Raw genomic sequence first — 27,090 nt, forward strand, 5'->3', positions numbered from 1 at the left:
TAACTTGTTTACTTGGGAGAGAGAGGAAAAAAATAAGAGAATTATTGTTGGTACTGCAGAAGTAAGGAGGAAAAAGTGCTGGATTCAGATTACATGTAGTATACGTCTGAAAAAATGCAGCCAAGTGGAAACCTGCAGGGCCAAACTGTTTGCAATTAATCCCTACTCACCAAAGCCTGAAAAGCAGATTTTCAGCTCATATATATTACATAGCACCCTGGAATAGGCTGGCAGTGGCTCAATTCCTCTGGCAAAATAGTTGTCTGTAAAAGAAGAGTTCATCTGTGCAGGAGACAGAGCTTTCTCTGAGGTTACATTGTGCTCCTGTAGAAGAAGAAAGGGGTTGTGGGAAACCCTGCTGCTTTCTGCTTTGATCCCGCTGTGGAAATGCTACTTGCTAGGCTTTGCCTTCTCAAGTGGAATCAGGATAATGGGATCAGTAAAAGGGAGAAATAAAAAAAGCCCTAGATAAAGCATACTCTCTGCTAGGTGCGTGCTGCACGGCCTGAGTGAAACTGCCTGTGACGGCGGCCAGATACGCGCTGCAGGGCTGGCGAGAGCCCAGACGCTCTCCCAGTGGCACCAGTCTCAGTCCTACTGCCTCACAGCCAAGCAGGCTGGGTAAGAACAAGCAAGAACGGAAGAATAACAGCTTCCAATTAAAATGTTGTAATGCCTTTTTTTAGGAAATTGTTGTGTTCATGGGCATTTGCAGTATTTTATTCATCTTGTTATTTTTTCCCCTGTGAAAGAAATAAACCTTTTTCTTACTTTGCATTTAACTTTGGGCTTCGGAGTGTTATTGTTCATAACCACTTTGTTTAATTTTTAAAAAAACGGTTATAGTTTCCCAGATGGTGTAAGGATTGGGATTTTGGGGGAGTACAAACCCTGCTTTTATTGTTAATTAAAAAGAATTTTGAACATATTGTAGGACACTCCTGCAACTGTATTTCCAGTGGAAGACTTTGTCCATCTTCCTTGTTTGGGTGGGACCATTCTCCAGGTCTCTTACCGATTTTCCTGTCCTTGTTTGTGTTTAGTCTTATATTTCCACCTCTATTTTATCTCTTGCTGAAAGGAAAGCATTAAAAATCTTTATTGAAATAGTTGCCTTAGACCCAGTCAGGTTCTCACCATCACAACTTTTTAATAAGCCTAAGCATGCAGAATTTCAACAGTCTTTAAAGCTAATCTAAGGGTAAGAAAAACAGCTTATTTCATTCACAAGCACCGAGCATATTACAGCAGTCAGGCACAGACCGATAGTCTCATGAGCAACACTTATTTCCACTATTGTTCATGCTCATGCAAAAGATTAATCTTTTTGCCCACAGCAGACTACTTGTCTCATTTATTTCTGTGTATGAAAGGGACCCTACTCAGGGCTCTGGCTCCCTGCGGTCATTGCAAGGACATCTGATTACCAGATCATCATTTTACTTTGATTAAATGATAGTTAAGATGAACAGCCCCACTTGTATTGCGTCCTCTGATCTTTTGTCTTGCTATTAACACACACTTAGCACTGGCTGCCTAAGACACAAGCCCTTGCCTGAATGTAATGCCAGCTGCACTCAACAAGAGCCTTTTTAGTGACTCCAGGAGACCTTGGATCCAGCCTCTGCTATGAAGTATTACAGGCTGGTAGTCATAATAATTTGTTTTTTCAATCACAGGAAACTCAATGCTCCTAGATACAGCCAGCTCAAACAAATACATATTCAAACGAGAACACACCATAGGTGGGAGGATAAACATAATTGCACCCAATTTTGCACTTGCACTTGTCCTCTAGGAGCTAAAATGAGATTTTTAATATACTTATTATGAATATGTGCATCTGCTCTGCCATTTTTGCATAATGAGCACATTCCTGATACTTAAAGAATTAGCTTCCTCTCTCTGTAAGAGATCGGCAAAATGAGGCATGCTGTTATTCCTATATTTATTTATTCATTCATTATTTTTTTCCTGAAGCATACTGGGCAATCCATCTTGTTCCCAGGAAAAGCCCAGAGGATACGGCGACGACTCGACATTGAGTTCTGAACTCAATTATAAACAAATCTTATCCTATAAATTAGAACACGTTGCAGAGAAAGAAGAAAACATAGCTCCCCCATAGTACATTCCTTGAAAAACATAGAGCAAAAAATGCTTTCGGACAGTTGCCTTGAGAAATACAGGGGAGGGAGATTATCCAGCCTCCCCCAGCCCCATGCTGTGGGAAGAAAAGGGTCCGTTGGCTGCAATTCCAAATGTATTTTTCCATGTCATGGTTTCATACACCGAGCAAAGTCCAAAGCAGCAATGGTAAACACAGACAACACACATCAGTCTTGACTCAAGTACCTGAAAGTCAGATGTGATAACTGAAAGGAAAGCAACATTTCTTGCTTGAGAGAACCAGATCATGAGTTTTTATTTGCCCCTTCAATGACTCAGAAGATCGTTCTAAAATTGTACTATTTTACAATGTAATTCAGATGCCAGAAAGCCATCAGCTGAACACCTACGGGGTGTATCCCTGCAGCATGATTTATATCCATTAGAAGTGACACATCCCTTCCTCGGCCTGCCAAAATCTGCTCCACAACTGCACAATGTGCGGCAACACCTCTGAACACCACAATTAGGCCAGTTTTCCAGGAAAACATCACCAGCTCCTAGGTTTTGAAATGTTTGCGAACACCAAAGGCCCCGTTTGATAACAGATTACTATAGCTGATATTTTCCTTCAAGTGGTGTTTGTTAGCAGATGTGATTCGTAACGAGGGTGGTTGTTGTAGTCCTCTAAATGACTTCATTTCCAGCAAAACCGAGACACCCATTTGTGCCTGGTTAGGGGGGAACAGGGTGTGCGGATTGTGCCAATGCAGCGCAAAAGCGGTGGAAGAGGAATTGCTCTTTAAAACTAACTGATATCCGTGTATTGCTGAAATCTTAATGCCTTCGCTTATTTAAATAGTGGCCGTATTTAAACACGTCTCTTGATTTTATGTCAACTAATTTGGGCTCTCACTTAATCAGGACAACTGCAGTGGTCTTTGTTGCGGTTCCTGATACATCTGCAGTTTTGCACTGAAGGCTGAAAACTGAACAATGGGCCTCAGATGCCCAAATAGAAAGAACAACCCACCTCACGATGTTGTGCTGTTTAGGTGAGCCTCGCAAAGGGGTTTGAAAGCTGACGAATGAGCAAGAAGCTTGTTGCCTGGCTGAAGGAGTTCCTAATCTGTCAGTTCACCACAACTTCTACCAGCACGGGGGAACACGTAAAGAAGAGGCTCTCAGGCTGCTGGGGATGCTGGTGGATGGGAAATAAGCTTGCCAGATGCCAGCATTCAATGTCTGTATTATCCAGTCTGGAGTGCAAAGTGTGCAGAACTGGAAAATAAGCGTCTGAACCTGCTACAATGCTAATTAAACATGATAGGCTTAAGGTAAGATGCTCTAATAACGGTGAGGATGTGTGAGATGCTCTCATAAATATGCAGCAGTCTGCCAACTGGTTTGTATCTTCCCTGCAGACTACACAAGATTGTGTAGTCCATATATTTTTGTTATAATTTCTTAGCCTTCCTCCTTGGTTACCAACATTTATTTTCACCTGTTACAAAACAGCCCCGTGTAAATAGCCAAGGGATTATTGTTTAACCAGGAAACACATATAACATCACCAGGTCAAATAAAACATTGGTACAACCATTAAGCTCTTTTAATTTTTAACATCTCTATTTCCAGGGTGTTTCTCAGAAGCTCAGGCAAGAAGCTCTGTACTGTACTGGCCCTCCACAGATGCTCTGGGCTGAATCCAAAGAAACTTGAAACTGCTGGGAAGTTTTCCATTAAGTTCACTCAAGCTCCTATAGAAGTCTACTAGATATGTCACAAAGTGACAAAGGGCTTTGTAGATATGATGAACATAAGGAAACTTGCTGCAAACAATCAAGTCTAAAGGCCGCTGCCAGTATTTACATGAAGCTGTGATTAAAATGCAAAGACTTCATTGTAAAGGTCTTGATTTATAAATACTGAAGTTTGGAATTTATCTAGGATCAAAAAGCCTCCATAAAAATGGAAATCCTGTGTAGATCAGTGAACTAAACAGCTAGTGATATAGAGAAAAGTTAAACAATAATAATAAGTTATTTAAGCAATAGCTCAGAAAGCCATGAGAAAGTCAGAGAGATTATTCATCTGTAAATGGGGCAGTGAAAGAAGATAATGGGCCTAAATTCTGCTCCTGTAAACCCCTGTCTTCACTGATTAGGAAGTAGTTGCTTAAAAATCAGCAGAAAAGGTTCTGATTTGATCTGGAGAAGGATGTAAGCCACTCAATGGACTAACCAGAAAAGCCTTTTATCTTCACTATTTATAAAGTGCTGCCTGCAGCAAAGATTCCTGGTGCTACTCTAAGAGGTTGAGCAAATTGTAACGGTGAAGAACTGTGGACGGTATCCTAGAAGCAAAGCTGCTTGCGATTTTGGATAGCCTGATTTGCTTAGTTTACAAATCAGAAGAGGATTTGTCCTCCATTTCCAAAGCTCAGCCTGAGATCAGAGCAGTAAATGGTGCTCCTGTCTGATGCATCAGTGTCTGCGAGAAAAGATTCGACCATCAACTTCCCGTTGTCATTTTGGGTTTGTTTCTTCTCCCCCACCCGGATTTTCACAGCTGCATTGCTTACATTTTGCTGACACCTTTAACTTTCATTTGTCATTTGGCTGCGCATGAGGATTCAGAAGATGCGCACAGATTGTAGTCTTGATTTATGGCACCTTCTGCAGGCGTCCAGGTGCTCCGGCAAGCACTGCGATCACACAGAGAGTGCTATATTTCAGCAGACTCCAGCAAACACCTCTGGAATGACACACAGTTGGCATTAGTACAGCACCGGCAGCTGGAGGGATGAGATTTTAAATTGTCTGTCTTTTAGGTGGGATCTATTTTGTCACCCAGGGATATATTTTGAAGCTATGTCAGGGTCAAGAAAAGGATGTAGGTAGTTTTGTGTATATGTCTATCAGCTGGTGAGCACCTCTCTAGAAGAAGTGGCAGAGGGATTTATGTAGGGTTCCTCATGTCATTCACTACCGTGGCCAAGGCATGAGGTGACCCAGATTCTCACATTCATAGAAGTGGAGAGTGCTCTGATCTGACACCTTCCATTTCCAGATATTCTGCTTTAGCTCAAGCTGACAATTCCATCTGCAAGTTGCTGGGTTTGGGCCCATATCTGAGCAAGATTCAGGGCATAACACGTGCTTCTTCTGATAGGAGACAGGTCATTGTGTATGGAGGTCAGTTGAAAGACAGGAGCTGATCTCCCAGCACGTTAAGTCTTCATATAGTGGATTGGATACAAATGTGGGCACTCCCCCCAACCTGTTCACATCAACTACATTGAAGTTGCATAAATGGGAAATCTTGGAAAGTACTTAATATCTCTAAATAGATGGAGCAGCAGATAGCAGATAGCATGTGTTCCATCAGCTCTTGAACACAGTCTCTAGACACAAACTTTTGCTCTGACCTTGCACTAGAAGAGATGCTGATACTGCCAAATCAATAGCCTCCTTTTTTTCGCTGATGCTTCATTTCTGCCCATGACCAGAGCTGACCTGACTTCAGTTCTCAGGTCTTCCGACCCACTAAATTGAATTGCTTTTAATTTTTTTTTTTCTAGGCAGTCCCCAAAAGCATTGGCTTTGTACTTACTGATGCGAATGTAGAAGCAAGCAGATAATTCAGATTGGTCTGGTCACAGAATGCGTTATAGCTAGAAGGTACTTATGAATAACTTTTAGTGTAAAGAAAATATTCTCAAGAAATCCAGCAGCTTCTAACGAGTTATAACTTGAAATTCCATGCAAAAATTTGTCCCAGGCAATTCAACATTGCCTTCAAAGACTCAATTTACAGTTGAGAAAGAATCTTCCTTGTGCATGTTCATTTCTGCATATTGGGTGCCGAATATTTTAGTAAACATTCTCTGGCAAGAAAGTCCGTAGAAACAACCAGTATCTGGAATAATTCCTGGAAAATGAATTTTGCAGTCCTGCATTCAGTACTGAAAAAACAGTTGGCTCCATCAGGATGCAAATTATCAAGGTTCTAACATGTGTCCATCTCCAAGCTGGAAACTCAATAAGTTCACTCTAGGCCCACAAAAACCTTCTTGCAGGAACAGTTTCCAGGTAGAGGCTGGATGTGTTATGGGGACAACACACTTGCTGCAATGGAAGAGAGCAGGACATCCCCCTCAGACTGATAGGTACCACACAGAGACCCACTAGCAGGAGCCGGAATACCCTGTGGACACTCCTTCCTTGAACACTCACATAAGACAAGTTCATTTTCAGTTCAGCAGCCAAAGGCAACAGTGACGCTGAAATCCCAGGATCCCTCCTCGTAGGCAATGCTTGCGATTGCTGACATGGCAATGTCCTGCAGCCTTGCGGCTTGCATATACACCATGGCCTCTGCCCGCTGCTGCTGATCACAACAGTGATATCTGATTCAAACTATGAGAGCTTTTTTATTTTTTTTTTTAAATTTGTGTGAATTTCCTTTGATGCCTTAATAACAAAAAAACCAGCAAAACAAAATAAGGCTTTCATCTGAATTACCCAGGAGAATGCAGTAAGCTATTCTAGGCTGTGAGATACAGTTGTGATTAGATGCTTTTAGAAGCGTATTATCTATTTTTATCTGTTATCTGTTGTGCATTCTATATTTATTGTGCTGAGTATGTTATGCCCCAATAGACTTCTGCAGATTTCTTGGTACATTATTGTCTAGGTGCTGTTGCTACACCCATTTTTGAGATTCAGAGACAAACCAATCGGACTCTGATATTTGTTTATCTTCTAGGAGCAAATCTTTTTGTCTGGGTAGATATGTAGAACTACTAAAGAAATGTTAGGCTGTGCCATGCTAATCCTCCCTAGTTTGTGGATTATTGACCTAATGCACAATGACAGCCCTTTCAGAGCCATCGTCTCACACTGTGGTAATGGTAATACGCTGTCACAGGTACGTGCCATAAAGCATGACCTCTGCACATCAAACCCATGGTGTCCTCCCCACAGAAACCCACAAGAACTAACTGTCCCTGTGCAAAGGCACTCTCAAATTATAACCACTGCTGAGATAACTCAGAAAGCTCTCACTGCCTGAGAAGAATGCATTTTGCCCTTGGAGGGCAACACTCTTTCCCTGAAGACTCTATAAGGTTTTTGTGAGAAGAAATTCGGGCGAGCTGCTAGCTCTGTCTTGAGGCAATGCAGATGCACCCCAAAAGTGGAGGTTTGCCCCTTCCTGGGCTGCACAGAGCTGTTCTTGAGGCTGTGTTATCTCCAAGAGCTGAAAGGCAGAGCCATAAATTCACTTCTGTGCTCCGGTTCCCCGTCTGTCATGCCCACTCATCCCTGCCCCCACAGAAAAAGAAAATAACATAACAAAGTGATAATTATTTTGCCTTCCCAAATACCTAGAAAATTAACATCAGTTAAAGCTCTAGCTACCTGGCAGCCTGAATGCAAATACAGCAGAGCTTCCTGGTAGACATTGAGAAGCAACTCCACAGCTCATTTAATTAATCAGCCTTTCCACTTCTTGCAGTATCCTCCAGATCAGTCCCATATCCTCATCTGCCTCGGTCACACAGAGGGCTTGAACTCATCTGCTGCCATTCATTGCCTGGTTAATTCACCCCAATTTCTCATCAGTGAGAAACCTTTCCCAGTTTCTTAGCTGACACCTCCCTTCTTCCAAGACGCTCGCATGTCTCATCCCAAAGGAAAGCTTTCACTTCAGCTTTTCTGTATGTCTAATTTAGGACTGGAGACAAAAATAGACAGGTCCAGAACGCTGCGGCGCAGAGCTTGCAAGGGGATGCATCGAAGTTCAGTAAAGGAGAGAAACTGCTTATGATTCAGCAAGGATGACTGACCTTTAGTTAATTATTGTATAGAAACACTACTTCTGCTTGTAGAAATGCAGAATTGGGATGGTAACAGCAAGTTTACATCCCTGACAGCACCAAGCAGCCTTCTGCCGCTTGAACCAACCTGCCAGAAGCTCCTGATCCACAATCCAGCTTCTACAGAACAGTCTGTTGCTCTATCTGAGCTAAGAAGCTAAGAAGCGCTGCATTCAATAGAAAACCAGGTTTGCAGACCCAGAGCCTTCGGTTGACCTGAGTGCAGCAGCAAAAAGCAGAGCTGTGCCAAAGGAGGTGATTTTATAGCTCCTGTCTGCTGTCCTGACACAGTCTCATAGTGAGAAAACTGTGCCTGCAGGGAAACCACAGCCACGCGCTGAGGATAAAGCAAGGATTACTATCACCCATTTCACCTTCTTTAACAACTCCCCGTTTTTTGGTTAATGGGGAGAGAGCTGCAGTGCAAGCGCTGTGTTACACAGAACACACTTGCAACCACAGGTGAGTCTTGGAAACTGGAAAAAAGCCATGGGGTAACACAGAAATTTTCCCAATTCCTGGAAAGTTGTATAATTGGAGCTGTTCTATTGTCTTGTATGCCATGTATGTGAGAGTCATGGGAAGTTGAAATGGGCAGTAAAATAGTAAAAGACATATTTTACTGATAATTTTACTGACATTTTTACTGATAATATATCAACCTAAGAAGTGAATGAGACTACATAGCAGCTCCTTCTCTCATTCATAATTTTAATATGCTGATACACTGACATTTCAGTCTAGCTGGCTACAAGCTTTTGAAGTATATGTTTATAAATCCCCGGGAAGAAAGATATAAAATGAAATAAATGACAGTTTTGAATTATTGTTGTGATGAATATTGTCATAATAAATTCTCTCCTCACCCAGAAGAGTGATCAGCTATTCCTTCTGTTCCACACCATGTTTTCACAAGTCAAATACAGCCACTTGCTGAATTTATAGCTTGCTTTTGGGCTGAAAGTCTCCACATATATTACACAAACTCTGCTGTACATTATTCAAAATTATTTAGCTGAGAATATCCTGTTTCCAGATAATTTAGGCTGAGATTTTCTGGGTTGCGCAAGGGCTTTTTCTACCTAAGTCGGAGAAATGGATATATCTAAATCCTCTGGGCAGTGTGTCAAGCCATAATCTTTTAGAGGTGTTGCTCTACAGCATGTTTCTATAGCTATAGTTGCAAGAGGAAGAGATGCTGAAATGTTAGTCAAAACAAAGCTTTCATATGAAAGATTAGCTGTTTTCAACACCACGGTCCTTATCAGAGTCTTCATACACATCAATCACCAACTCCCTACTTTATCTTGACTTGCTGTTGCTACAAAAAGGGATGACAATTTAAATGACTACTTCTGGAACACTTGGCTATTGTGCGCTACTCTGCTCTCAACAACATTTCCAGTGAGAAATGAATCCATTGAGACACAATGGCTACACATTTTGCCATATCTTTATTGCACTTTTACCACGTTGCAAACAATTCCACAAAAATGCTGCAAAAGTAAGCCTAGAGCTGCTGAAAGCAGCTTTTTACCCATATATGTATATATTTACACAAAACTATCAAAAGCAAAGTGGAAAAGTAGCAGCTCAGCTATGATAGTCTAGAAAGATAAGAGCTGCCACCTCCTTATGGACAAATAGTACAACTTGTCATTTTACATCACTTCGTAAAACCAACATTCAAGTATTCCTGTCAATGCACAATTAGTGAAATTCCCTTCCAATAACCACTGTATTTATTATTATTATTATTATTATTATTATTTTTTGCTTTTAAAAGTTCATAATGCCTTAACCCTTTAAATGCTGAGTAGCTGGGGGGAAAAAAGCATTCAATTTAAATAAGATACAGTGGATTAGAGCACTTAAAGGGTTAACACAAAATACTAAGTGGACTGTCACCACAAATAAAGTGTGAGTCACAAAACTATGCCATCCCTCTTAGTTAAATTTGGTAGGTAGGTCTGGGGTTTTATAGATATACCATATATAAATACAAAATATTAAGTAAAGGCCTCCTTTCTATACAAAAAGGACAGGAGGTGTTTTGCTATCAGACTGTTGTCTGTCGATGATCTGAACATTTTCTGAATCTTTTCATAATCTCTCTTTAGGAACTAATGAAAAGCATCACATTAGACTTATTTTTCTTAATGAACTAAGCCTTTGCAGAGTCTACACTTTACCTACTTTGGGAACAATTATATCTCATTTCTGAATTCACTGAATTCACAAAGTGGAATATACAGTCTTTTGCAAGACTTTTTTTTTTTTTCTTTTTTCCTCTTTGAATCTTCTTTACTTGGCTGGTAAAAACGTAGTCTTGCGATTTTACTACCTCTCGGCCGTAACAGTGTTAACATCAGTGTTAAAGTCATTTTCAACCACATTGTCATAACCATCCTTTTCTATGCAGTCACTAACAGCCTTGAGGACAATCCGCAGCCGCCTGTCCATCGCCTCCAAGTGAGGCTCATAGAGAATGGGAGCTATTTTATCTTTTAGTAAAGATTCCTTCATCAAGTGACTGAGTTTGTATTCCTCCTTGGCTAACAACTGTAATCGCAGATAGGTAGACTTCCTTATTCTAAGAGAAAAGGGAGAAAAAATTGCAAATCAGTATTTTCATCACTGTTGATCTTGTCAGGGCTAAAAGGCTTACAGTCAGCACAGTGATAACAGCGTAAAAACCGTATTAAGTGACTTGCAATGATGAGAAGCAGGCGCCGTCACAGTCCTAACGAGCAGCTGGCGTTGTCACCGGGCCACTGATCTTTGGGAGCCCTTAGAGGTGGAGAGGTTTTGTAGCACAGCTCTAGTGTCAAGAGGATCCAGCCTTCCCATTCCTCAGCTGGGTAAGGCACTAACTGGATCTGGTGCAGCATTGATGCACTCACATCCACCTCGGCAGCGACACGCGTGGTGCTCTTACCCCACAGAGCCTCCGCAGCACTGAGCTCGCCCTGCACTCCAGTCGTGCAAAGCTGAAACTCTAAATGTCACTTGTCCTCTCTGAAAATCCTCACCTTGGGCATTACAGAAAGGTGTCGTGAAGCACTTGAACTAACCGGGAGAAGTTTTTTGCCACATGACTTCCATGGGACATGTATTTTGTCTTAATAAAGCCTCTCTCACAATAGCTCAGAGCCGCATTCCTGCAAGGTCCTGATCTCAACAAAGCACTTTATGTGTTAGTGCCAGCGCTCAGGGCTAGCTTGGGTCAGGCTCCCTGGGCAGGATTCTAACATCTCCTCTTCCCTACAGTATGCAATACAAGATTCACTTCAACATTTCAGTCCTATTAGTGGAGATAACTGTATAAAACAGGAAACAGCTCCAGAGGTGAAACATACCTGCAGCACTGGTTTAAAGGCACCAATATGGAAAGTTCGTCATGGGAATATTTTCCAAACCTATTTAAAGATAAAAGCAAGTACATGACAAAGGCTGTTTTAAAGACTTTTTTCTTCCCCCCGCCTCAAAAGATTTTTAAAGGTATTTACCCTCTTCCGTTATCTAAGTGGATAATGAATGTTTCATTTCCAAACTTCTCAAACGTTTCGTAGTGATGTCGATCCATGTTACCTGCAGGATGAAGAGAAAAAAGCCTGTTGTCACTCTGGCTTGCTGCTGAGCCTGCAGGTCGGGCCAATGCAAAAGCTACGGTCCAAGGAGAAGCCCAGCGCTTACCAAATGCAATGGCTGTGTAGGGCAGAGGAAATAATAGGTCTACTGAGCACATTTGCTCCTGCTGCAGAGAGTCTGAAGTGGGGAATACTGGAATATGGGCTGTTACGCCTCTAGGAGCTTTTCAGGCTCTCTGTAGCTCTTATACTTAAGCTCTAGAAGAGCAACAGGAGATAAAAAGAATGTTCCCACCCTTCAGCATACCCTCCTGGGGTGTGCCAAGGGAATGATGGCAACTGCTCGGAGAGCCTGGTCCTAAGCCAGTAGAGCTTCACTGGTGAAGATGAGACCTAATGCTCCAGCCCTGGGTCAGTATGGCATGCAAAGCAGTCATGGTACACGTGCTGGGTGCAAGGCTTAACTTATGGAGGGGAACCACAACCAAAACTCATAATACAAACTTTGTCCAAGTTTCTGGCTTCTTGGACATTCAAAATGATGTTATGGGTCTAACATATGGATTGGGATGTTACTGCAGGGTTACAGCTGAACAGCTCTCTTTGGGCACCCATAGCAGCAGATGCAAGATTCGCTTTTTAAGGTCAATGTGCAGACTACTGGTGCCACACTATGAATTTTGTCTTCACGGCATGGGTCTTGCGCCGCTTATAGATGCCACATATGATATGGCACCTGAGCTGTGATTAGGCCTCTCCATCTCAGTCTTAATGGCAGAGGCTATGTCCATGCTGGCATATGTCCAAGGATCAAATATGTATGTTGGCACCTTGCAGGTATATTAGCTGCAGCGGAACAGGTTTCATATGACACTGTTGCAATAATCACTGAATAGGCTCAGAATAGGTCACTATTACCTGCTTGTTAATAATTATTTTATTCTGATCTTATTTTGAGGTTATGTAAACAGGAGAAAACCTTCCCAATACATACCACTGTTGCCTTTGTGACAAAGCAACACCACTTCCCCACCTCTGCCCTGACAGTTTATAGAGCGGTGAGTGCTACTCCAGGTTAAGAACAATGTGCCAATAATGAACAGTTCTTGCCTGTGTACCCAGGAGCCATACATTACAATGGTAGTCACTAAAGCGAACTGTAAAGCCCTTAATTGTTGTGAAGGATAGTAGCCTGACCTGCATTCACCACCACTCTGCATTCCTGAACATCTTTGTTCCTTTAATCTGCACTGATGCAAAGACATAACCGTGTAAATCTGCATTTTCTCATAATCATCTAGAAGAGCACATAGAGTAAATGCAGCTTCAACCACGCTTTAGCAAACTGCTGAGCTATGCAGAGCGGTGTAGAAAGAAATGGTTCTTATTCTAATTAAACGTTGCATTTAATTTTTGAAAGAGATGAAACATACCCATTAGGAAATCAAAAACTGTCATATCCATTATATCCAGAATTCTGGTCCCACTGTCATATGGGGGTGTTTGTTTAACCTCTTCACAATAATCTGGATCGACTTCCCATCTGGAAAAGGCAATATTTTGATATTTTATGTGACACACAAAGCTTACTGAATATTGCAAAAAAAATTGTTATTTTGCAAAGATCTAGTTGTATCACTTTTGATTGAGGACAGGGTCAGGCGGAGGCATTTAAATTCTTCAGGTTGCTTCCAGTAATGCAGGCAGCTGATAAAGATTTTGACTGATGAAAAGGAAGAAAATCACAAGATTGAAAACTATCTGGCTAAGAGCTTCAAGATTTAGGAGACCAGCTGCACCATCAGTCATATGATGAAAACGCCTCAGACTTGTTTAGGGCTGCTGACAGCAGCAAATCTTTCTCCCTCTGATATGACTTAGACAGGTCCCATTGCATCCTGTCAAAGCCAAGGGAGGTATGTGTCTCTTGGGCAGTTAGGACATGGAAGATCCTTTCAGGTTCAGGACCATAAGCTGGAGGTCCTTGCAAGTGTAAGTACCCAGGAGCTGAAGAAATACAGATGCTCTCCTAAGTCTCAGCCCTTTAGATCAGCAAGGGCAGTAACCGCAGCACTGTTTTATTTTCCTGGCGTCATTTACAGCCGGTAAACCCTTTGCTCACCACTACTCACTCTGCTTTCTTGCGCTTGTGGTAGGAACGTCTCCAAGGGTTTCTCCAGGTTTTCCTTTTAGCTAAAGAAAGATCAGGTAGGAAAGCAGCCAGAGACCCTTCAATCTGATCTGGTTTTCCACACAGGGCGTGCTCTGTCGAGCAGTAGTAGGAGCATTCCCCATAGAAGCAGATGTTGTTGGCTGACAAATAAAGGAAAAGAGTTTTAAAACCTACTCTTAAATTAGTGTTCAAGAATTCATGAAAGCACTGATGTACGTATGAGCAGAAATAAATCTCAGACCCCAAACCACTACCGCACATACTTTTCTTCCACTAAAACCACTAGAAAGACGTTCATTTCAGTGGCTGGGATCACACTCTAAGCTGAGCACTCTGTGACCATTTCCAGTCTAATTATACTAAAAAAAACCCCATCTTTAAAAAATCATTTCCCCTTTCCTTTCATTTTCCCAGACTGATACATCCTTTGGGATATATTTATTACCCCAGGCTGGAACTCCAAATCCCACAGCTCAACAAGTGGCACTCGCCCAAAATTAGGTCATTTCTTTAAGAACAGATAACAACATTTTATTCATTTACTTGCCGGTATGAGAAGAGCTGGCGGTTTTACTAAAGAGAATTATTAACCACAAAGATTCGTGTGGGTTTGTGCGTGGAAGGTGGAAATAGCACAGATGTAACTGTCAGCACACATCCCAGATTTCTTCCTCCACACATCACGTTACTCCAATAACCACAGAAAAAGAACCTGCAGCAGGTTTTGGAGTGTATGCTACCTTAAACACCTCCCCAAAGCTGCCACCACGTATTTCTGTACGACAGGAACAACCACCTCTTCACAAAATCCTGCCTCCCACGTGGATTCACCGGAGGTGGGAAGAGAGCAGCTCATCCCTAAACCCTACCAGTGTTGGACTGCGAATAAGAGCAGGAACACAATGCTGATACTGTTTACATTGCTTTAAGCATATAAAATGTCATTATGAGGAAGACTGTGCTCTTTCCTTAAAGTACTGCAAGAAGGTGAGAAGTCACTTGGCTTCCAAATTCCCCACAAGACCTCCACATTCAAATGTGGTTTCTGATCCACTCTCCCTTTGGGCTGGCTCAGTATAAATGAGGCAGGAAAGGATGGTGAATAGAGGGAGGAGATTTTCTGCCTGTCACAGATGACCCTGTGGCTCAGATGGGTAATTTGGTGGGTTTTCATTGCAGCACCTCGCCATGGTGTCCCCCCAGCCCAGACCCAACCTGTGGGCAGCAAAGCGCCTGGCGGAGGTGGCACACCGCTGGTAGGAAAAACAAGGGAGACGATGAATCAAGAGGATGGGAGCAATACCACTGTAGCCTCAGTGCTGCGGAGATAACAGGAGGGAGAGGGAAACAGAGCAAGAAGCTGCAATGGGGAATGGGGGAGCAGGAAGAATATGGAAGAACAGTACGGTCTCATAGTAGTTTTGATGGTATTAATTAGCCGCATTACCTGGGACTGAGTGCTAACCATGGAATTACCATATAATTGGACTATAAGGCTGATATTTTCCTATTTGATGGTTTGTCTTAGCTCTTCATTTCCAAGCCTCTGTTAATTGCCATTATATTTGTCCATTAAGCTGTGATTACTTTGCTCTGGACGCAGCCTTTTCAAATCCCTCGGCTGTGACTGACTCATAAGGACCCCCCACCTATCTCTGCTCAGGAACAACTCCAACTCCAACTGTATATTTACATTCCCAGGGCTGGCTCATACCAGTTAAATACAACCTGACTAGTCTAGAAATATCTACCCTGTGGTCAACAACCTCTTGACAATTACTGAAAGAAACATACTTCAGGGAAGAGAAATTTAAAAAGGAAGGAAGGGAGGGAGAACTCAGCGTGTTCTATACTTTTGATTTTGTAGTATAAAGGGTTTTACCAGGCAAAATATTCTTTCTTAAAAAATATCTTAAAACCTTAGATAAAAAGCATACTTACTCCCTTAACACTTTAATTGAAAGAAAAGCAGTCTGAGACTTCCCATGAGGTAAGAAGCAACCATGTCCGTGGCTGATAAGCCACTCGGTTTGGCTATTTCCTATGAACTCCAGCCTGAATCTTGGTGCTACTCATCACACAACACACCTATCAACTTCTAAACAGTAACTCCACTCTTATTTCCTTTTAAGCAACACAGTAATATAACTCATATTGCTCAGAGTGAAGCTTTGAAAACTTTTTTACAATTTGCATGGGAAAAGAGCAATCACAGTTAGAGAAACTCAGGTTGGAAGGTGACTATGGAGGTGTCTAGTCCCAGCTACAGCTTCAGGCCAGATTCTCTAGATTAAAATAAAATGGAAAAACCTCATCATCTTGTCCACCAGATGTACCAGTTCTCGGACCATTTCAGTGGCCCTCCTTCAGACTCACTCTTTTAATTAGTCTAAAATTAAGTATAGAGTCAACAACTAGACAAACCCAACCTGATGCAAGCCTTGGCCATGCTGCCCTGCGGTCCATATATAACCTCTCACAGGTTTCCTTTTCAAAAATGCTATGGCAGCATGGACTTGGCACAACTTTTTCAGGGCTACAAAAGGTGCCTCAACTTCACTTTTAATCATCCTGGCACATCCAGGATGATTTCACGCCTCCCTGTGAATCTCTGCCATAATTCAGGATGCAAGAGAAGAGTTGTCCAAGCACCTGTGGGCAGCGCTGCCAGCTGCAGAGGGTTTGCAAACAGGGGGATCATACTGAGCCATTAGGAAGGCTGGGATATTCTCAGCCAGTAAAAACGAGGGAAAAACATCTGTGATTTATACACTCTAAAGAAATTACTGCAGACAAAATATTTCAAGGGGTTCCAGGCTGCCACAAGGGGTGATTTAGAAGAAATTGCATACAGATGCTGCTCACTACAGGCTAGAACAGAACAGTTAAGAGATATAAAGACATCCCTTATTTCCTGGGTGCCTGCTGCCTCAGTGGGAAGGCAGAGCTCCTCTGTGCTGCAGCAAGGGTTTATGTTTCCACTGACTGGAAGCTGCAGTTGGGTTCGTATTTCAATTCAGCAGTGTCAGCATCATCTGCTTGCCTATGGAGGAATGGAACCCACGCAGATTTTTGATCACCTGAGACAATTTATCTTCCAGGCTTTGTATGACCTGACTTCCACCTGGCAGCAGGAAGGCTATCTGCCACCGTAACATTTTTTTAAAGAGCAAAAGGCTCAGCGATGCTCCTCCCGCGCTATCGCAGCCTCTGCTGTTCACTATGTAAATCTGACCTTTCAGAAAAGGAATTATATTAAACACAGCGTTTTGCACAGTGGGAAGATAAATACTGTGTTTAATAGTTTGCTTCTGAATTTAACTTTGGGAACAATGAAACTCTGCTCTATATTGTCAAAGACAGCAACTGGGACTAATCATTTGACAGTAATCACACATTTGTATCCAGATAAATCTTCAGGAAAGCTCGGGGGCTATGGCAGTGATGCCATTTGCTGTCACATTGACACAGCTCGCACGCCTGCTGCCTGCAACCGTGCTGGGCTGTTCATCCCTGCTCCTGCTGGGCTCCTCCAGCTATTGATTTTCCCCCAGGAAGCAGGAGTCCAGTCCTCCAAGCGATGTGTCCTGCCATTAAGACAGAAAACTTGTGGTAAAACCATCAGTGTATTTTTCGGTGAGAAGTTAATTGCAATGGCAAAGCTTTTTCTGTCAGCTGTTATTCTCCCAGTGGGCTCAGACCTGTGGTACATTGTCTCCACGGCTCCTGTCTGTTTTCTGGGGGTAGTGGATGTGAAAGGATCCTGCATCTCAAGTTACCATTAAATAAATTAATTGCTCCGATTGATACAGAGTAGATATCCTGATATGTCTACCCTAGTTCTTATATAGAAGTGAGATGAGTTCTTATTACAGGCAGTGAGCCAAAGCAGTTTGAATTCTTTGGGGAAACACTCATTTTTAAGGTTTCTTAAAAATGTAGGGGAAAAAAAAAGAAGTGCCAAATATAGAAAAACACAGTTCTCATTTAAAACGCCAAGGTTCAGTAGCAAGCCTCTTTGAAACCTAAGTAGGTGACCCACATTCTGCACAGCAGGCCGAGGGTGAAATTGCAGCTAGAGACAAACCCAGAGCTTCACTGGCAATCTCACGCTAAGACCAGGGTTTGGCTTTTCCAAGCAAAAATAAGAGGGAAGGGAGAGATGAGGTCTAATTGGAGTGTGGCCTTTCTCCTTCAATTAAAATTTCTAAGCTGATGCATTCCTTTTGAATACAATACACATGTTTCTGTGCAGAACCGCTGCCCATAAGTACACCTGCAAAAGAAGCGACTGCCAGAATTTGTGCTCCTGCAGAGGGGGTAGAAATGGCAACAGCAGCAGTGCTGGCAAATCAGAAATGGATGAATGTTTATGCATGCTGAAATGTTCAAATGCTGTGAGTTTGGAGCATGCAACTTTCTTCTTCGTTAAAAACCAAAACTGTTTCCCCAAGGCAATACAGAGGCAAGAGAATCCCGAGTGGTGTTGCAAATGTCTGATGCTCATTATCTGAGGACGAATGGGTACAATTCGTAATGAAATCCACTCAAACTCTGCAGTTTGTGATCAAAACTCCAACTAATTATAACTATTAAGAATCAGAGTGCCTGTGCACTCTTCTCCACGTTTTTTGTGCATCATCCTGATAGCTGAAAAATAATTCTTCTCAGGAAGAAAAGGAACAAGTGGAGATACCTCAAAGCAAATTGCTTGGCAGAGCAATACTTTTTGTGAAACTTGCATGACTGTTAATAGAGGACATTTAGCAACCCTGCACAATTGGAATACTAGAAAGAATCCTGAATATTTACTAAAGCAATGCATGAAAAGATCTTTCTTTTACCTGCTCAAAATAATAGCTAATTCAGAATTGCTATTGTTCGCTGAGAGGGGAAAAAAAAAAATCCATAATCCCTTGGAATTGGTTAATATGAACAAAAACATAGTGCTTACTAGCTGTGTAACATTGATTTCTTTAAGCTGCTGCCTCAATTACTTCCAAAACGAAGGCTGACATCATTAATATGTCTCTTTTTTCCTAGCAAATTACCACTCATTTGTAAGAGTAGCAGGGCTACTGCAGTCTGCCCTACTGCGAAGGATGTAAAATTAATTTAAATAATTACTGACCTAATTCCATTTCTCATGTTTAGTCCAAACTGCCTGGAAGTGCACTTTTCTGCAATCTGCTTTCTCTCTGAATGCTGCTTAATGCATCAACTAACCTGTCTGCTCACAGCCATTTCCTCTCTCCAATGGAAGAAGGGATGCCGCTCTGCAGCGTGCTCTGAAGTTACATCTGCCTGCAGCTTCCTGGCAGTAACAGCCCCTGATTTCCATGCCTGATGGAACAAGTGAGACGGCCCAGGTGTGGAAATGCAGTGAAGTTTCTTCCAACACATCCCTGCACTGGTCCAAGGAATAATACAGTGTACTGATGAGCATCATTAATATTTACCCTCTGAGGGTTTCCACTGCAAACAGTGGTTTCCCAGCCCAAAGGGAAGGGATTTGTATAAAATTAATTGCATTTAATGCTTGTTTGATTTGAAAAGATGTATCTGGGTGCATAGAGAGGGTGTACATTGCCAGCAGGCACAATGTGTTCCCATGACCATTGGTTGCTGCCAACCTCTGCTTCGGATGGAGATGCAGAGACAGCCACCTGAAAGGGAGTCCCAGAGTGGCCTTGACAGCTTAATGTGGGTGCACAGACCGGTTATTTTAAGTATCTATATGTTACAACACAATTTCTCATCTCTGTAACTAGTTCTGCCTCAAAAACAACTGTATTTGATGCCCCTCATCTGCCAGGGGAGACGAGTCGGGCTCCTCGTCCCTCTCCATTCTCACTTTCCCCAGTCCAAGGGGTTTGTCTCAGTACCCTTCTCTTTTCCTTTCTTCTGTCCTCAATCTGCTGCTTCAGCTGCCTGCTAGGTTTGTGAGTTTGTTTCCAAATGCTTAATTTAGGACTTTTAATACTTTTTCATTAAGCATTAATTAATTCCTGCTTTTTAAGGTCAATATGAAATACAAACTGGAGGTTGGGCATATGTTAATGATAATCCAACTAATTAAACTGGGGACTTATAGGAAAGAACTCTGACAAGTCACCAACATGATTCAAGGAAAGTATATTGATTTAAGAAATTTAAAACTGAAAGAAAAATTAATTGCTTAAGCATTTTAGTCTCTAGAAAAGCTTGATTCATAGTTATTAAAATATTTTAATTGAATTTATCTGAGACCTCTAAATAAATTTGAACAAAGGATTATGTTTGGATCATCCCTTAGATGTCTGGAAGTTCATAATGACAAGATAAAGATCTCCACCTGAACTGGCAGCCTTAACTCCACATTACCACGCTCCGGCTGCCGTAAGCTGCTCAGTACTTGAGTTACAGTTTTGTAATTCTCAGAAATCAGTCAAGTTCACCCCTAAGCTTTGATACATAGCCTGGGAAGGCTGAAAAGGAAGCAAACCTACTAATCCATGCCTTACTTGCTAAGGTGGGAATAAAATGGCTTATATTTCAAATGAGCCAAAGCACCCTGTGCGCATAAATGGTCACAAGATTTTTTTGCCATCTTTTGCTTGTGATTGCCTACAAAAAAAAAAAAACAGCAAAAAGAAAAAGAGAGGGAGAGAACGCAACTGAGATACAAGTGCCTAACAGACAGAAATTTCTGCACATCAGATATGGTGAACACACTCACCATATATTGTCACCCCTGTCACCACGACAGTACATGTAAAGTTTGAGCACTCATAACACAGAGTAAGATGAAACCTCTTGCAATTAGGTAATACGTTTTACAAGGGAAGTTGAATAGTAAACTGGTCAACTGTATGTCCTGAGGAGCTGAACAGAAATAATAAGCTAAAAATAATGGTCATAATAATGACTTTATTAGTGATAAACTTTTGTGATAAACATTTTAAGCGAGAGAGCTTTGCAATGACAGGGCTCTGGTTTCTACCTAACAGCGATAAATTACAGTTACATCAAGAAGAACTGTAATTAAGTCTTTGGATCTTGACTTTAGGGATCTGAAATAAACAGCTTCTGGCCAATCACACATAGAGCAGGGGAAAGATCTCTGGAGATTTTTGCTCCAGATTGCCTGTTACACAAGTCACAGCCTGAGTTCGGCAAAGCAAATTTGCACACAGCTGAAATAATATGACTTAAGATCAATGGAACATAGCTATATGCTTTAAATTGAATATTTTCTATATATCCTTTCTCTAAGAACACACTTAAGCATGTATTTTTTTGCCTTAACTCAAAGCTTTATTTTCTCCATCTCAGCATCCCAGATGCTAAACAGAAATGATACCATTTTCTCCCACTCTTAGCCCATCTTTAAGTACTCTAGATGTAAATTCTGGCGAGCAGGGCATAGTTTTACCCTGTGCTTGTAAAATTCCCATCCTCTGGAGCTCTATGCTTATTTGGGGCCACCAGGTATTGTGAAAAAGTGAAGAGTACTAAAAACAGAGAGAGGTATGTGTTCCTAGGGTCAGCCCTCAAATCAAGAACAAGGACTGTGAACAATTCATGTCACTTCTATTCTGGCCTCTACTGAGCAGAGAATTTGAGCTGGAAGCAGGATATGTTACACATCTATTTGCTTGATTTTTTTTTTCCAACTCCTGTTGTAGCAAAAACTTAAGTTCATGAGTCTAAGAAAATTAGGTTTTAGTCGTCCAATCAAAACCAAGAAATAAATGCATCTGACCAACATAAGTGAAGCATCACAATGCAGTATAAAAAACCCTCTAAGTAACTAACGTGCTAAGTAACATGGTTTTGAGTAAACTGAGAGCAGCAGAAGAAATTGTTTCAGAAATTACATAAAACGTTTGCTGAATACATTGCTTTCGTGAACATAAAAGCCTGTCTCTGCCGATAATTTGTCAAGGAGAAAAGGCACTCAATTCAAAACAATGAAGTTTTCTTTGTAAGCTATGTCTCCACATTTATTTTTATTCAAAGGTCTAGAAGACAGTTCTATTAGAAATAGCTGAGCAATTAAGCAATCTATGCATCATCCCCTTAAGTGTGTGTGTTCAGTGGGATAGAAAGATTAGTGTTATTTCCAAGACTACCTGGTGAGATGAAAAATGTTCTCCATAGTTTCTTGTCACGAGTAACATCTCGTATTTCTTTCGTCATGTTAACCAGTCTACCCGCAACCGGTGGCACACGACGGAAATCCAAGATCCTGGAAGAGAAAGAAAAGAGATAGTTTATGTAAAGGATTAAAAAATAACGACAGTGATAGGTTTTAAGAATGTTCATTACACCCTAAAGACACATTTATCCATAGTCTTTAAGGAGTAAAAAGCCCAACTTTAAACTGGATAATCCTTCCTCTAGTATATTACAAAATATGTCCTGAATACGATCAGATCTGACTTGCCTACGTAGTATGGAGAGAATGCAAAATACAGAGGAGTATGGGAACACAGAGTTCTGTTAAAAAAAGCCCCAAGAATTCCAGAAATAAAACAAAGCAGAAACTTATCTTTGACTTAGTGCTGCTTCAGGATTGTCATTGCATGCATTTGCTCACAAGTTTTTTAAGTGACTTGAGGAATGACATTTCGTCCTCTTTCTTCCATCTCACAGATCTAAAATCCAGTATTTTTTTTCTGACAGTCTTAGTATTTGTTTGATTTATTTGCTTCTGCTCCTCTCTCTTTTAATACCCTTACACCAACCTAAACAATCTCCCTGAGACTAAAAATTTTCCCATTGGCAAAGGCTGGATGAAGAGTCTTTCTCAACCCCAAACTCCCCTGCCTTAGTAGATCATTAAAAATTCCTATGAAGCATTGCTATTAGATACAGTAAAAGAGCAAAGTCCCCATATGAGCATCCTCATAGGTGGTATTTTTATGTCCATGTTCTGCTGATAAGAATTTCTACATTGGGTAGCAACTGCTTTTTCTGCTTAGTGTGTGGATATTTAACATACCTCCCTGCAGGAACTCCTTAATGTTTTTTTCCTACAGCACCATCTGCTTAAAATGGCAACATAAAATATAAAGCAGAAGGGATCAACACCAAGATCAACAACAATAGAAGAGAGAAGATCTTTGAAGGATCTGACCAGGACGGCTCTTAATGTCAAATATACCAGGCTCTGACAGGTACTGACAGGCTCCCTCATCCAGAAGGGAGAAACATTACACTTACCCCCAAATAAATTGTGGCCCCAAAGCTTCCAGCTTGAAGGATATTTCTTGAGGGTCTAAAAGATGTTTCAGTTCTTACTCAGCCTGTTAAATGCCATATTTTCTAGCCATACTGTTAATAGCTCCTCACTAATTATCAACTCCTGCTTCTAACCTGGACAGGCTGAAGGCGGGCGGTTCTTTCTGAGCTTTGGGGTATTCACCAAACCCTGCACTAACTCTGCCTGCAGGGACACTTTCAGCTAACAGGAGCATGGGAATGACCATCAGTGTCCCCTCCTTCCTACTGACTTATGTCCTAAGTATGTTCCTGATAAGGTCTGGCCCCAGCTTTTTTGCTGTGAAACCAGAACTCCCTCCCCATCTCGATTATTCCTCTCTGAGTACTTGCATGATTCCCCACGTCTCACTCGGATTTGCATGCCCTGGAGCTAATTAGAGTGAGCCAGACTGCCCTGTCACACTTATGATACATATTCCCGGGGGACTGGTTCTCTCCATGTGCGCTTCAAGATCACATGGGAAATTAATTTCTGAGCTTCTCTTCAATATAATTTCTCTTTCTTTTTGAGAATTACTTATTGCCAGGTTTCTTATTCCCAGAGCAAGTCACACTTCCTGGTTATTAATCTACGCTTTCATCATCTGCCATTTCATTTATTCATGGCATTTGCCCACCTTTGCTCCACTTTCCCCCTTTTTAAAATTATTTCAGCTACAGGACTGGCCAAGGGCAGAAACTTTGCACAATATTTCCACTTTTAATGCAAATCCGTTTTTACTTGCCTGTCCAAATGAAATGCTGCTATTTCTGCATTATGTCTTTCATAGTCCGAGAAATAAAAAAAGTCAGGCGGGGTTTCTTGTTCTCTGGTTTGTCTGCAAAGAAAAACAAGGAAAGGGTTTTAATGATGGGTTAGCACTTCTAAGGAGCAATACTCAGTCATCAGGAGGTTATTCAGGAGTTCAGTATTGTTTGCTCAAAAGAAGGTCTTTAAATACTTGATGTGTGCATTATTTGCCATGTAGCCTTCCTTTTAAACTACTGTAACAAAGTAGGAATTCAAGACTTGTGTATACAAGCTGCTGTCACAAAGCTATTCCACTCAAGACTCCTGCTCTATTTAACAAGATCTTTTTTATCACTCTCAACATTTCATTAGTGATAGCGATGAAGACAATGCAATTTCATTAAATTATCATTAACTGTAATTATGAAATTTTCAAAAGTAATAACATTTTTCTTTCATCTTTGGCAGCCATGCAGTTCCTATCTAAAATATGACTCTCCCGTTGTATTACTTAAAGCTGGAAGTGACAAGTTTTCTCATTTCAGAAGAAATGGGATCATTGCAGTTTGATGGCCACGACACATGTCATGTTTCAAAGAACATTAACAAGACTGTGCTCCAGAGAGAATGTAGAAATTGTTGTTTCTTCAGTTTAAGAACCAATAAAAATGTCATTCTGATGGAAATAGAAAGGCTACGGCTTCAACACCAAACTCCATGGAAAACAGAAAGCTTTATATAGCAAAGGAGCAAATCTTGATCACATTTTAGGCTATTTCCAGTCCTGATGGCTATTGGACGGAGCACAATTCAGGCAGTTGACCAGAACCATGCCTGGGTTGCACCTCATCCTGCATCATGCCTTATTTTGAAGTCTTAAATGGTAAATAAGCAATGCAAAGCTGTTCTGCAGAGCATCTGCAAGAGAGGGCAGTTCCCCGCGCGTGGAAAACAAAGCTCTGTAGGTGCAGATCTCAAACTTACAGAGAATTTGCAGCAAGTTCTGATTACTAGGCTTGTCAGCAACCCGAAGCTGTGTTCACCCACACTCGGTCCCACAAAGATCACTATGATTAGCAGGACTGGCATCTGCCTGTGAGCCCTCCCGTACCCACATTGCTGAAGAAACTAGATGAGCCTTATGTTTTTGACTAAGGGCAGACCTTGCTGCGCAACCAGCAGCATCTGAAAGGCTGATAGCCTGTCTCAGACATTCTTCTTTACATTAACATCTTGTCGAGGTACTCTGTCTCACCCTAAATGATAAACTATTCCCATCATAGAGACAACATCAAGATATTGGACTTGTGTCAAATATAACTCAAGGTCAGAGGGGCCTCCAACACCCCTGTGATGCTCTCGCCACAACAGCACTGACCACTGACATAGTGCTCCGGGAGGTGACGAACACTTGGCAGAAGTCCTACCAGGGCATTCTTGTGGCTGCAAAGGATTCACAAGGAAACAAACTAAAAGTGAGCCTGGCATAAAATAAAAGACAATATTTGCTTTGTCTCCATAACAAATGCAGAAGGAAAAGAAACACACGTACAAAGTGGAGTACAGGAGAGCTAGAAATCTATGGCGTGTCACACAACGCACCATGCAATCAAGACAAGAGCTAGGAGAGCTGCAACCTTGTTGTGCATATTGCCTCAAAAATGCAAAAATGCAGAGCCCTGAATATAAAAGGAAAAGATTAACATATTTCTGTTGGGCAAAAACTTGCACATTTGTGTAATATTCCCTCTCCTCCAGTTTTTTACATATTCAGTTTCTTCAACAAATCTAAGAAAGATTCATCCCAAGATTTTGCACACTTTACACATATCAGCACAGCTGATAAGTTGCAGAAAATATTACTAATTAGCTAATCAATGCCATCTGCTTTTCATCTCATAAAGACTTTAAACAAATCACGGCTGTTCCTTTACGAGAAAATCTTTCTCCAGAAAATCAGACTTAAAGAGAGGCTAGATTGCAATCTTGCAAGCACAGCTATACCCACAGCCCAGCTCCTTTATTTTGCCTGCTTGACACAGTGGGCAATCAGTACATCACCGCCGGGATAGTCCGGTCTCTCTAATTTCACTTTTCTACTTGCTCCCTGCCACCCTTGGCAATGGCTGGGGATATTATTCATTTGGGAATAAGTATAGCAGTCCTGCAGGCTTAGACTTGTTTGTACATATTTCTCTCCTGTCATAATGTATTATTAAGTTGTAGAGCACCCTCCTAGAAAATCATGAACTTGATTGTCCTAAAACCTTCAAAAATGGACAGCAAACCCTCGCTGTAATCTAGACAATGGAAATACCAATATTTTTTGAACTTGACTATTCATCATGAAACAAAGTCCCAAATTCCTTTGGCGTTTCAGGTGCTTCCCTCTACTTATCTACAGAAAAGCACTCCCCAGACACAGTCTCCATGGTCTATGCCCATGTCAAACAAGAATGGTACCCACTTTTCTGCCTCCCGGAAATTCTGGGTTTTTCTGAACGTAGACTGGAAGAAGTATTTATCAAACTCATAAGCTGCTTTATGTTCCTTATGTTCCTTTGCAAAGATCTGCAGAATGAAGATGTAGCAGATCTAAACATGAGAACCTCTCCTGAAATAAACTTGAAAAACTTATTCCAATATTCCATAGATAGAATAGGAACTTTGTTCCTTGGATCTCACTTTGGCTGGCAAGAGTTTTATTCAATCATTCATGTATTGTTAATTTGATATCTGCAGCAACACCTAAATAGAATTCCTCAGCCACGGTGAGCTGCCGTACCAAGAGCAACTGCTAACACAGGTGATTATCATAGCCTACTGTACACAACTGCATTTAAGAAGCCACATGAGCATAAGACAGCATTGAATCAATGGACTATTATGAGAATTGCTTTAACTGTTAAAAGGGCACCTATATTATTATCTATACTTTTTACTTTATCCGGACCACCTGGGAAAGGGGCATTTACTCCGAGCTCCTTCCTGCTCAAGTGAGTTATCTTATAAAGCAACACTGGAACTGATACATCCCACAGTATGTTTTAAATCAGAATTGCACTTTAAAGCGGAGAAACCCCCTCAACTCTGAAGTTATTTTGGTTTTATTACCCTATGGCTATCGAAGGCTATTTTCTAACAAAATGACACACATAATGACCCACGCAAAAAGGTGCACTTCTGAGGGACAACAAGTTAAAGCAATAGTCAGGGTTCCTCAGTGCCAGCAGTAACATCTCACGATGTGCAGAGGGACAGATTCTGCACAGGTTGCAGACGGTGGGAGAGGATTTCTGGCAGCGGCTCTTATTTTGCAAACAGTTGGAATCTGGTGATC

The 27,090-nt window shown here is 41.4% G+C and overlaps 1 protein-coding gene across 2 annotated transcripts in view; it reads right to left on the reverse strand.

Annotated features, from left to right (window-relative positions):
• Positions 1 to 3,014: 3,014 nt before the first annotated feature.
• FAM20C (FAM20C golgi associated secretory pathway kinase) overlaps positions 3,015 to 27,090 on the reverse strand; it is a 64,554-nt gene continuing 40,478 nt past the window's right edge. The window contains exons 4-10 of one of the 2 annotated variants that reach the window (XM_054080241.1): positions 23,746 to 23,838; positions 21,868 to 21,983; positions 13,713 to 13,893; positions 13,014 to 13,123; positions 11,500 to 11,581; positions 11,350 to 11,409; positions 3,015 to 4,866 (exon numbers count right to left, since the gene is read on the reverse strand). In XM_054080241.1, coding sequence (XP_053936216.1) covers positions 4,776 to 4,866; positions 11,350 to 11,409; positions 11,500 to 11,581; positions 13,014 to 13,123; positions 13,713 to 13,893; positions 21,868 to 21,983; positions 23,746 to 23,838 — 733 coding nt within the window. In that variant the 3' untranslated portion in view covers positions 3,015 to 4,775. Of the gene's footprint in view, positions 4,867 to 9,399; positions 10,584 to 11,349; positions 11,410 to 11,499; positions 11,582 to 13,013; positions 13,124 to 13,712; positions 13,894 to 21,867; positions 21,984 to 23,745; positions 23,839 to 27,090 lie in introns of those variants that run through there. The other variant, XM_054080240.1, reaches the window with a different exon arrangement.

This window comes from Cuculus canorus, chromosome 15 (genome assembly GCF_017976375.1).
Source record: "Cuculus canorus isolate bCucCan1 chromosome 15, bCucCan1.pri, whole genome shotgun sequence".
Lineage (NCBI taxonomy): Eukaryota > Metazoa > Chordata > Aves > Cuculiformes > Cuculidae > Cuculus > Cuculus canorus.